At 50.6% G+C, this 10,370-nt stretch overlaps 2 protein-coding genes across 4 annotated transcripts; both read right to left on the reverse strand.

The window, feature by feature from the left end:
* Positions 1-35: 35 nt before the first annotated feature.
* C11H1orf35 (chromosome 11 C1orf35 homolog) lies at positions 36-2,816 on the reverse strand. Of its 2 annotated transcripts, none has more exons than XM_075992389.1 (7): positions 2,468-2,816; positions 2,282-2,327; positions 2,106-2,188; positions 1,958-2,030; positions 1,756-1,841; positions 788-919; positions 36-653 (listed from the first exon to the last, which is right to left on the reverse strand). In XM_075992389.1, the coding sequence occupies exons 1-7, from the start codon at positions 2,710-2,712 to the stop codon at positions 533-535; spliced, it is 786 nt and encodes a 261-aa protein (XP_075848504.1). In that variant the 5' UTR covers positions 2,713-2,816; the 3' UTR covers positions 36-532. The 2 variants fall into 2 exon arrangements, with proteins under 2 accessions (XP_075848504.1, XP_075848503.1); XM_075992388.1 differs by having other exon boundaries at positions 381-653; positions 1,949-2,030.
* Positions 2,817-6,155: 3,339 nt separating this feature from the next.
* Positions 6,156-9,563, reverse strand: Mrpl55 (mitochondrial ribosomal protein L55). 2 transcript variants are annotated; one of them, XM_075992392.1, is made up of 4 exons: positions 9,402-9,563; positions 8,151-8,258; positions 7,716-7,917; positions 6,156-6,394 (listed from the first exon to the last, which is right to left on the reverse strand). In XM_075992392.1, the coding sequence occupies exons 2-4, from the start codon at positions 8,198-8,200 to the stop codon at positions 6,236-6,238; spliced, it is 411 nt and encodes a 136-aa protein (XP_075848507.1). In that variant the 5' UTR covers positions 8,201-8,258; positions 9,402-9,563; the 3' UTR covers positions 6,156-6,235. The 2 variants fall into 2 exon arrangements, with proteins under 2 accessions (XP_075848507.1, XP_075848508.1); XM_075992393.1 differs by having other exon boundaries at positions 8,151-8,261; positions 9,402-9,558.
* Positions 9,564-10,370: the final 807 nt, after the last annotated feature.

The raw sequence follows: 10,370 nt of genomic DNA on the forward strand, positions 1-10,370 counted from the left end.
CCTAACCTGCCTGCCCTCAGTGAGATGATACACTCTACTTTTAAAATACATTTACTTATATACAAAGTGGGTTGATACAAAAAGTAGAAGTAACCAGATGTACACACAGACACACCCCTAAACCTCAAGAGCCTGGACTGTGGCAGCAGAGACAGGAGTCTGACCTTAGTCTACTGGGCAAATATCTTCCTTGGCATGAGGGCAAGCAAGGGCACTACCCTCAGAATCACTAGGCTCTGGTCACCCAGGACCTACTCCTCAGCAACCTGGAGTTGTTGCCACAAGCTGCCTCCAAAAGGCAAGATAAGATATCCCAAGGTCCAGCAAGCTTGGCTCAGAATCCTACCAGGGAGTAGCCACCTGCCTTATCCCAGATAGGGATGTGACTTGGTTAGTTTGGGCAAGTAGGAAGGGGGCTGGTAGCCACTTAGCATCCAACGACTACTCTTTATAGACCCCACAGAGCTTGGTGATGGGCAGGGTCCCAGCTCAGGGCAACCAGGGCTCTGGTGTCCTTTGGTCTAGCCAATTCTCAGTCATCAGAGCCTCTGTCTTGTCGTCTGCGAGATGGGCTCCTTCCACTGTCCTGGCTATGTCCCCGCTTCCTCTTAGAGCAGGGGGAGATGTCAGAATCATGTCTCTGGTGTCTGGGCCTAGGAAGACAAGGACAACCAGACACTTGAAGCATCTCTCACTCTGCCAAGGATCCCAACAGGCCTGGCCAGCTCTCTTCCCCCACTTCCTTAGTGCCCCCCCCCCCCCCGCAATAGAGTTGGGCCTAGCCTACCGAGCAGGAGAGGGAGAAGATGAGCAGCTGTCAGTCTCCCTTTTGTGTTCTTTGTCTTTCTTCTTCTTGTGTTTCTTGTGTTTCTTCTTCTTTTTCTTTTTTTCTTTCTTGCTTTTCTTATGGCTCTCTGTACTGTAAGAAAGAACATAAAGGGTCTAAGTGTGAAGAACTGGATTGTAGCAGCTGAAAGCTGAGGGCAGGGCAAGGCAAGGATAGGATAGCGCAGGGTCTGTACCATAGCACTGTACACTGATAATGTCTACATGTTCTGTAAGTGTGCCTAATATTAGGCTCCTCATCCAATCCACAAGGCTAAGCTTCCTTTTGGAATGTTGCCAACCTAGGTGCCCCCCCCCGGGGGGGAGAGCCAGCTTCTCACTATAAAGCCTTGTCTGATCTGGAACTCTCTATTTTACATAAATACAAAGTTGAGTTGTCACAAAAGTAGAAGTAACCAGACAGTCACACACAGCTAAATCCCAAGGCCTGGAAGCCAGCTGGTGGGAACTCTCAGGTCAGCCTGCCTCTCCGTCCACCAAGTGCTAGGATTAAAGAAAAGCACCACCGCTCCTAGCATCACACTTTAACTGCTCCACCTTCCATCAAACTGGCTGGCATCAGGGCCCTGTCTAAGTGGCAGCTGCCTGTTGGGTCACCAATGGCAGCTATTGAAACTCCATCCCACTTTCAGGTTCCCGGGCATCTTAATGGACAGGCATATCCAGCCTGGAGGTGGAGGCCCAACAATTTCAGTAAAGCCAAAAGAACTAAGGCTGTGCTTGGCTCCTTCAAAAAAAGACCCAGTACTCAGCCTCCCAGTACGACACCTATGGGTCTGGACATCATTCTCTTCTGTGAGTACACTGTTTCTGAAGTGTCCCCATACCCACGCTTGGCACAGCTCACATAGGATGCCAGCAAGAAACTCATCAGTGCGTAACACAGGTAGAACAGGCACTCAGACTCACTCCAGTGGAGCCTTGTCCTCAGCACGAGGCTTCTTCCTGGCAGCAGATGGGGCGGTGCTTGGGCCTTCGCTGTCCACGCGGTGGTGCTATATGAGAAGCGCAGCTGTGGGGAGGGACACCCAGCACCCAGGGAGTCCCACCCCACATCTCCCCAGACACCCCAAAGCCCAGGATCCTGAGCATTGGGATTTACAGGGTTTACCGTGAACACTGACAGCCCGAGCTTGGCAGCCTCTTTGTCTTCCCGGGATAGTGCCACACGGCCTGCGGAGCCACTGCAGAAGACAGAGCGGTGAGGACAGTTCTGGACTACCGCCCAGTCTTGCCCCCTTTTCCCCAACCCGCCGCACCTGGCACTGCCCAGACCCAGCAGCCGGTCCACGCCCTTCTCTTCAGGGTCACCTCCTTCCCGTTTGCAGATCTCCACGAAGTCCTGAGGAAACCAGGCGGAGGGGGTGGAGTTCTAGGCAGGTACAGATGGAGCCCCGCCCGCCCTGCGGACCCCGAACCCGCAGCCCAGACTCACCTCCTTGCTCAGGCCGGTGGGCTGTTTCCTCACGTTCTTGTAACCGCTGCGAGGGTCGAGGGTGCACGTCAAGGGGCATGCGCCCCTGTGGCCTTCCGCCCCTGCCCTGCCCACATCTAGCCCCGCCCCGGGGCCTCCCAGATCCCTCCCTGGAGCTCGCAGTCGCCCCGCAGCCCAGGCACTCACAGTGCGGCTAGCAGCGCCTCGCGCTCCGCCTCACGCACAGCCGCCAGCTCTTCCTCACGGCTCGGGCCGGCACACGGCGCGCGGTCCTTCGCGTACCAGGTGAGGTCGCGGCCCTTCTGCCAGCGGCCCACTGGCGCCATCAGAGAGTTGCCTAGGTAGTTCTCCCTCTGCTTGTCGGTCTTCACATCCTCCCAGTTGAACTGGTCCTGCCCGCCACGCACGCCGCCGCGACTGGAGCCGAACATGGCGTCGGGGCCGCTGCACAATCTCCAGTACCCGCAGCCCCGAGCTGCCGGACTCCCGCACCCCTCGGCCTCCGGATGCCCGCCGTGACGTCACACGTGCGCCTGCGCCTCTCACTAAGTACGCGCGCCTGCGCACTGCTTGATTCGGGCCGCCTCAGAGGAGGTCCGTCTTTCCACCCGGTGTTAAGTCAGTACTTCACCCATAGGCACATCCTTTATCCCATTACGACGTGCAGCTGCGCACTAGCTTCTCGAAAAAAGGGCTGCTGTGCCACCTCACACGTCGATCTTCGGTGAATTGGGATGTCAACAAACCTTGGTGACACCAGGAGGGACCGGGGACGGGCGCCGCGGGTCTTGTGCTTGGAGCCTTTCCTCCTCCTGGAGAGTGAGGCGTACTAACCCTAAAGGACTGGGATCCCAGGTAAAATGAAAGTGGCAAGTGAAATAGTGGCAAAACTCCCGGGAACACTGAGGGACGGATAAAGTCGCCAAAGAAACACAAATCAACTCCTCTGTGGCACGAACAAGTTAAAGGCCATAAAGTCCAAGCAATCAGCCCTAAACCAGAGCAACCTGTGTTCTCTGCAGGTGAGACTTTACTGAGAAGTACGAAGAACAGAGCTAATTGCATTATGTTTTGATGGGGCATGACCAAGACAAAAGTCAAGAGTAACTAAAGTTCGTTGAAGATAGATTTAGCTGTCATTTGACCCTAAATCATTAGTTGAAACTGGCAGACAATGAACGATCAAGTCGATGTCTGGACTAAAGCTTAAATGATGAATTATTCTGTATTATAGTGTCAGCCCTAACTGCCCGTAATAGACTGTGTGGCAAACTACACCCTTACAAGTTGGTCTCGAAATCAGAGATCCACCTGCCTCTGCCTCCCTGGTGCTGGTATTAAAGGCGTGTGCCACCATCACCCAGCTCCCATTGTCATGTTTAAATCATCCACTAGGCTTGTTCTTGAAGGATAGGCCATTGAGGTAACGAGATAGAGCCTCACAGACTAGTGCTCATATGAAGGGAGCCCTGGAGAACTCTCTTGCTTTCTGTCACTCGAGTATAAAATGAGATGTCGACTGTCGAGAACCCAGAACAGATCCTTTGTCTGAACTCAATAGTGCTGGCATCTGGATTACTTAAGGGCGGTGAGGTTCTTTTGTTTGTGTTGGGGTTTTAATAAGGTTAAGTGAGGATACAATGAATTTGACATGAAGATGGAAACATCCCATGTTGTTATTTCTCAAAAAGGGAATTTGGAATGTCAACAAATGTGGAAAGGAACACAGAAATGCCTAGGCCCTTCCTCAGCTTCTACAGAACAAGGTAAATGATGTTCCTATACCTCGGATATTCTTCTGAAGACAATCATTGTTGTGATTTCGATAGCCTTGAACATATTGGCCTGTGAAGCAGGCTCCTCCAAGCTGCAAATTTGTAACTCTTGTTATCAAAGGAGGTGGGAAAAAAAGCAAGCCTTGCCCCCTGGTTTCCAGTTCTTCCAGTATTAATCAGGAGAGGCAACTTGGCTAATGTCTTCCAGTTTGTTTTTGAGATAAGGTTTAACTGTGTACCCCTGCTGGCCTCACAGAGATCCACCTGCCTCTGCCTCCCAAGTGCTGGGATTAAAGGTGTGGCCACCACACTGCTCACCCTAGTATTTCTTTAGGGATCTATCTAGAGAGCAGTTGGATCAATCCCTTGTGAGAACTCCTTTGTCACCGCTTTTGGAGAAACTTCACATATTCTACAAGACAACACATGTATAAAATCTGCAGCTGTGAGAATTACTATTTATAAAGTACCCAGGGCTGGTGAGATGGCTCAGAGGGTATGAGCCAAGCCTCGTGAAGCAAGTTTGATCCCCAGGACCCACATGGTGGAGAGAACCAACTCCCACAATTTGTCCTCTGAACACACACATACCATAGAGTGTATCCCACCCTGTTAATGAAAGTACCCCATCTGAGCTAGGCGTGGTGGTGAGAGTGTAATCCCAGTTCCCTAGAAGGGTAAAGCAGGAAGTCTGGAAGTTCAAGGGCTGCCTAAGCTTACAAAGAGATTTGAAAGGTAGTCTGGGCAATTTAGCAAGGCCCTGCCTCAACATAACCTGTCACTCTCTGGCATCCCAGAGAGACCTGGACGGCCCCATTTTTGCTCGTGTCTTTATTCTGAATACATGGTGAGTACCTACAAACAGCTTGTGAAGCAACTAGTACAAGCCCCGAGTTCATGTCCTGGCTTTGGAGGAAACAATTGGAACCAGATCCCTCAGAACAGGATCACACAAGGACTGGATGGATGGCATGGATGGACCTAAGGGGAGCTGCACAATAAGGGAGCAGCTGACAGACATGTGGGCCACAGTGAAAGAAGAGGAAACCAGTCATCTCCCAGAGAAGCTCTTCAGAAAGCAAGATAGCAGCTTCTGAGGCCCTCACTGCTGACCAAGTATGCTAAGGACATAGAAGGCTGAGTTGCACTGTCTGAGCACAGAATGCATACTAGGTGAAGCTAAGAGGAACATGGCTATGGGACAAGTGTCCAGACCAGTTCCAAGCCTGTGCAGCCTGTGAGAACCGGAATCTGAAGCAACTGACTACAGCCGTGAAAGGCTGGATGGTCACAGGCCTGCTTTTCTTGAAGTTAGGTACTATGTGCACTCTTGCATCTGGAGGCAGCCAATGGAATTTTACATCATCATTAAGATGTACAAAGGTTCAAGCAGCTGTTTATAGGCTTTGGTTTGTGTGGCCAGTTATTCTGCAGACTGGAGTAGACTAGGGGTTTAAGACACAGCCTGGCCAGTGGTGGTGGCACACTTCTTTAATCCAGGAGGAAGAGGCAGATGGATCTCTGAGTGTGAGGCTAGCCTGGTCTACAGAGGAAGTTCCAAGACAGCCAGATACAAAGAGAAAGCCTGCCTCAGAAACAAAGACACACAGCTTGGCCACATTCCTGGGTACCCAAGGGCAGGAAAGTGTTTCTCCCTGGGAAGCCTTTCAGGGAAGGACCTATAAAGGCTGGGGCTGAGGATAATCACTGCAGAACATGTGTGATCTACGAGTTAAACTTGGAGGTTCCTAGGGGTAGGCAGGTAGAGCTTCCTGTCCACTGTCCATATACTTCACAGCTAATCTTTTAACCGTGTTTAAAACCCAGAGGTTTGAAGCTAAGTGTGATAGCATATACCTTTAATCCCAGTACTCAGGAGGCAGTGTCAGGCCTGGTCTACGTAGGAGTTATAGACCAATCAGGGTGAAACTTTGTCTTAAACACAAATAAAAAATTCACAGGTCTGACAAAATGGATCCTAAACCGACTAATCCGTTCTAACTCCAGGGCCTTTCAATCTGGCTTTGAGCTGGCACATACTTTCCCGAAATGATGAACTTCAGGGCGGGACTTACACACAGAAGACAGTGACAGGAGGCTATGGTTTCAAGAAGGTATGGTTTACAGACAGATGCCTCCCATCCTTACAAAATGTCTCTGATGTAACGCCCTGACATGGTTACTTCTTGGTCTTGGTCCAAAACCGTTTGTATCGTTCAGTGTCAAAACTGTCAGTCATCTCTGGCTCTTCTTCCTTCTTCTGCAGGAGCTGAGCCTCACGTCTTCGGAACCGGGCCCGGCGCTCTTCTGGAGATAGGGCATCCAGGTCTAGGGGCATCTGCATGGGGAGAAGTGAAGGCATGTACTCGCTATTGGGGAGAGTCAGGAAAGTGACCGGGAAGACACCTGGACCTCTTTTACACGGCTGTGCCTTCTATCCTGTGCTGGCCTACTAATTGGTTAGTCAAATCTGTAACTCCTGTTTGGAAGGGAAATGTTTTTCTACTCCTTTCCCCTAGGTTTAGTGTATTTTTGTTTAAGACAGAGTTTTAATTTGTACAAAAGAGCATCAGACTCACAGCAACCATTCTCAGCCCCCAGAGTGCTGCAGCAGCTCTGTGCCACCATGCCTGGTTTATGTGGTCCTGGAACCAAAGGCTTTATGCCTCTTAGGCAAGCACTCTACCAACTATGATACACTCCAGCCCAGATTTGGTGGGTTTTGTTGTTTGGCTTTTGTTTGTTTGTTTGTTTTTTAGATTTATTTATTATTTACACAGTGCTCTGTCTGCGGGCCAGAAGAGGGCACCAGATTTCATTAGAGATGGTTGTGAGCCACCATGTGGTTGCTAGGAATTGAACTCAGAATCTCTGGAGAAGCAGCCATGCTCTTAACCTCTGAGCTATCTTCTCCAACCCTGTTGATTGTTTTTTTAAACAGACTTCTTAAGCCTGACATGGTGACACAGCCCTATAATTTATTTATTTATTTTTTTTTTATTTTCGAGACAGGGTTTCTCCGTAGCTTTTTGGTTCCTGTCCTGGAACTAGCTCTACCAGACCAGGCTGGCCTCGAACTCAGAGATCCGCCTGCCTCTGCCTCCCGAGTGCTGGGATTAAAGGCGTGCGCCACCACCTCCCAGCCAACAGGCCTATAATTTAAGCATTTAAAGAGGCAGGAAGATTGGAGGTCAAGGTCAGCCTCAGTATGTAAGTTCAAAGCCAACCTGGTTTTCATAAGACCCTGTACAAATAAAACAAGGACAAAACCCAAACAAGAAATGACTCATTTGGGGGCTGGAGAGATGGCTCAGTGGTTAAGAGCATTGCCTGCTCTTCCAAAGGTCCTGAGTTCGATTCCCAGCAACCACATGGTGGCTCACAACCATCTGTAAAGAGGTCTGGCGCCCTCTTCTGGCCTTCAGGCATACACACAGACAGACTATTGTATAGTATACATAATAAATAAATAAAAAAAAAAAAAAAGAAATGACTCATTTGTTTGTTCTAATTTTGATGATTGGAGTTTTTGGTGTAAATTCCTCCAACAACCTGTTCTCCTTCTCCTCCACTTTAGCTATGTATGCAACCTCAGTTCCAAGTTCGGGCACTGAGCCCCAACACTATGGCTCAGCAAACACCTACTGAAGGACGCTTACCGCTAGCATGCGCCGTGGCTCCCGGTATCGGATATGGATGGTGGAACCGTCCTGCTTCACCAGTAGCACAGGGTAGAGGCGAGCATAGGCCTGGCGGCGCAGTCGAGTAAGTGAGGCCCTGCTGCTGTCAGCTCTCCACGAGGAGGTGTGTAGGTGGCAGGGTGCAGGAGTGGCTGCCCTCACGGCACAGTGCCTCAGCAGGCTACAGACAAGACATGCAAACATTGGTTGATGGGTGGTGCTGAGCCAGATGGCACCGAGTACCCAGCCAGCCAGCCAGCCACTGTCAGGATAGAACAGAGAACTGCCCAACAATCAGTGAAGATTGCAGATTCACATCGAGAAGGGCCTCTGCTGAGCTATTAGCATCATTGAAGCTGTCTACAGTGGGTGGCTCAGGGCACAAGCCTCCTAGCACCGAGGACAGGGACGTACCTGAGGGGACTGGAATTCCATGCTTTCCCAAGCAGGCTGCCCAAAGGCATTGTTTTTCCTTGGAGCTGTGGTGGCAGGAGGAAACAGTCACTGGCCCAGATGTAGGATCTGCTAGGCAAGGGAAAAAAAAAACCCTGATTTTTCCACTTGATTATTGTTCTAAAATCCTTGCCTGGAGCTACATCAGAGCCAGGTGCACCTCTGGCAGCACATCTACTGTGGCTCCGCGTTCATTGGTCCCGGAGTTCCCTATAAATACACTGACACACTGTCAGCACTTTGCTGTACAATGGCGCAGTATTTGCATATGACCTGTCACTGGTTCCCTTGTGCCTTAAATCACTTAGAATACCTAAAAGAATACAAAGCCAGGTGTGGACTACATGCATTTCCAACACTCAGGAGACAGGCAGGAGGATCAGGAGTTCAAGATTATCCTGTTACACTGGGAGTTAAAGGTCAGACTGTGTCGAGACTGTCTCAAAAAACTGAAGCAAGCAACCTGAGCATATACACAACCCATATAACAGTTATTAAGTGGTTTTGTTTCCAGGAAAACCCTATGTTCAGTGGAAACTCTATTTAAAAAGTTATCTTCGATCCGTGGTTTGAATTCTCTGCGAATGGTCAGGTGTGAGAGCACGGTGCCACTTGCCAGTCTATCCTACCAGCTCTCCGGCCTCAGATTAGAACAGCTTGCGGTGGCTTTTCATAAAAGTTGCTACCAGCGTCCTATCCTCCAAAGACTGAGTTCGTTTCAGCAAGACCAACGCCCACCCATTTCTGAAGGTTATGGAGTCAGAGACTCACCCTGTGCGGTGTGTGTGTGGTGCTTGGTTCTTTCTTATTAACATCGTTTTAGTTTTCATAATAATACGGTTATGACAGGACGCTTATCAGATTATTATAAAGTCTAATTACAGACAGGAAAAGAAGTTCGTGCTAACTTTCTCCAATGCCAGAAACTCCCAAAGTAGTCTAGGCAGGTGGGAAGTCGAGTGTCCAACACTCAGCAAGATTAAACCAGTGGGAGAGTGCATAGAATTGGAGGTTCCCACTGCCACGGAAGAAGCGATCCCGCTGGTCGGTGTCCCAAGTTCGGGACCGCCTGCTCTCCAGCCACGGCGACAAGGCTCGGGGTCATCTGTGGAGAAGCCCCTTTCTATTCGCCCTACACGACGGTGTATGTCCCCCTCCCTTTCCCTCGTCAGTGATGGGGCCGGTTGCTGCCAGCGCCCAAGAGACTCCAACCTGCGGCCGCCACCTTAGCGTTGGAGGGACCTCGTAGACCCGCCCTGCAGAACTTTACTCAGAACGTGGGAAACCATGCGGTGTCTCTGTACACGATGATCGACCCTTGTCTGTGACCACCAGTTCTCCTGCAGGCGCCGCGGCGCGCAGCGATGATGTCACGTAGCGCGGGCTGACGTCATCCGTTAAGGGCGGAGTAAGACCAGGTGGGCGTGGTTGAGACTGACTGAAGCCTGCCTGGTGAGTGATCCAGGTACATCGGATGGGGCTTACCCAGCATTGCTATGTGTGGCAAAGCCGCTGTAGGCAAGGCTGGCGCTTTGCACTGGGTGGAAGGCGGTCGGGACTCTGGGACTTTCTGGGGTGCAGGCTGCATGGCGCTGTGCAGTTCGTGAATGGAAGCAGGACAGCATTGCTGCTGTGCGTCTTTGACATCTAAGTTTTCACGCCTGGTTGTTTTCCAGGTTTGCTCCGGATCCGATGGTCGCACTTAGACCCCTTTCTCTCAGCAAGTATATGGCTTGTCTGGGGGTGCGTGGTGGACCCATGTCTGGAAGACGGACATTCAAGCGCCAAGTCGGGATGACCAAACAGCCAACGTGAAGGAGGATTATTAGAAAACAATCAGTTCTCCAGAGCCAAACTACACGACTTTCAAGTATCGGACTGGTATCTCCTGAGTAACTCAACACTAAGGGGTCCTGCAGCTCTCCGTCGTCTTGAACTTGTGGCAGCAGTTATTGCGAGCCCTGGAGGTGTGCTGCAGTGCAGGCTGCAGGACTCTCCGTAGTTTCTCGGAAGGACTACAGAAGGTTGTCTATTTTACTCCCTATGCTGCCTTTAGAGGCTTTTTGCCACATTGGGCCCCTGGTGTCAGTGTCCTAGAACTTTTTCCTTACCCTTTCTTGTTTCTTCCTGAGTTCCTTGTCTTTTATCATCCCTCTTTAGGTTGCACTGGTCAGTATTTCC

The sequence above is a fragment of the Microtus pennsylvanicus genome, chromosome 11 (assembly GCF_037038515.1).
Source record: "Microtus pennsylvanicus isolate mMicPen1 chromosome 11, mMicPen1.hap1, whole genome shotgun sequence".
In the NCBI taxonomy this organism is placed as follows: domain Eukaryota; kingdom Metazoa; phylum Chordata; class Mammalia; order Rodentia; family Cricetidae; genus Microtus; species Microtus pennsylvanicus.

Bases quoted from the DNA above. Each gene is read 5' to 3' on its own strand.
- C11H1orf35 (XM_075992388.1), bottom strand. From the start codon at position 2,712: ATGTTCGGCTCCAGTCGCGGCGGCGTGCGTGGCGGGCAGGACCAGTTC. The intron at 920-1,755 runs GTGAGTCTGAGT...TCTTTCTTACAG, and splicing joins GAGGACAAGGCTCCACTGGA to TACAGAGAGCCATAAGAAAA. The intron at 654-787 runs GTAGGCTAGGCC...TTGTCTTCCTAG, and splicing joins TCTTCTCCCTCTCCTGCTCG to GCCCAGACACCAGAGACATG.
- Mrpl55 (XM_075992392.1), bottom strand. From the start codon at position 8,200: ATGCCTTTGGGCAGCCTGCTTGGGAAAGCATGGAATTCCAGTCCCCTC. The intron at 7,918-8,150 runs GTACGTCCCTGT...TCTTGTCTGTAG, and splicing joins TGGAATTCCAGTCCCCTCAG to CCTGCTGAGGCACTGTGCCG. The intron at 6,395-7,715 runs GTAAGCGTCCTT...CTCCCCATGCAG, and splicing joins AGCCACGGCGCATGCTAGCG to ATGCCCCTAGACCTGGATGC.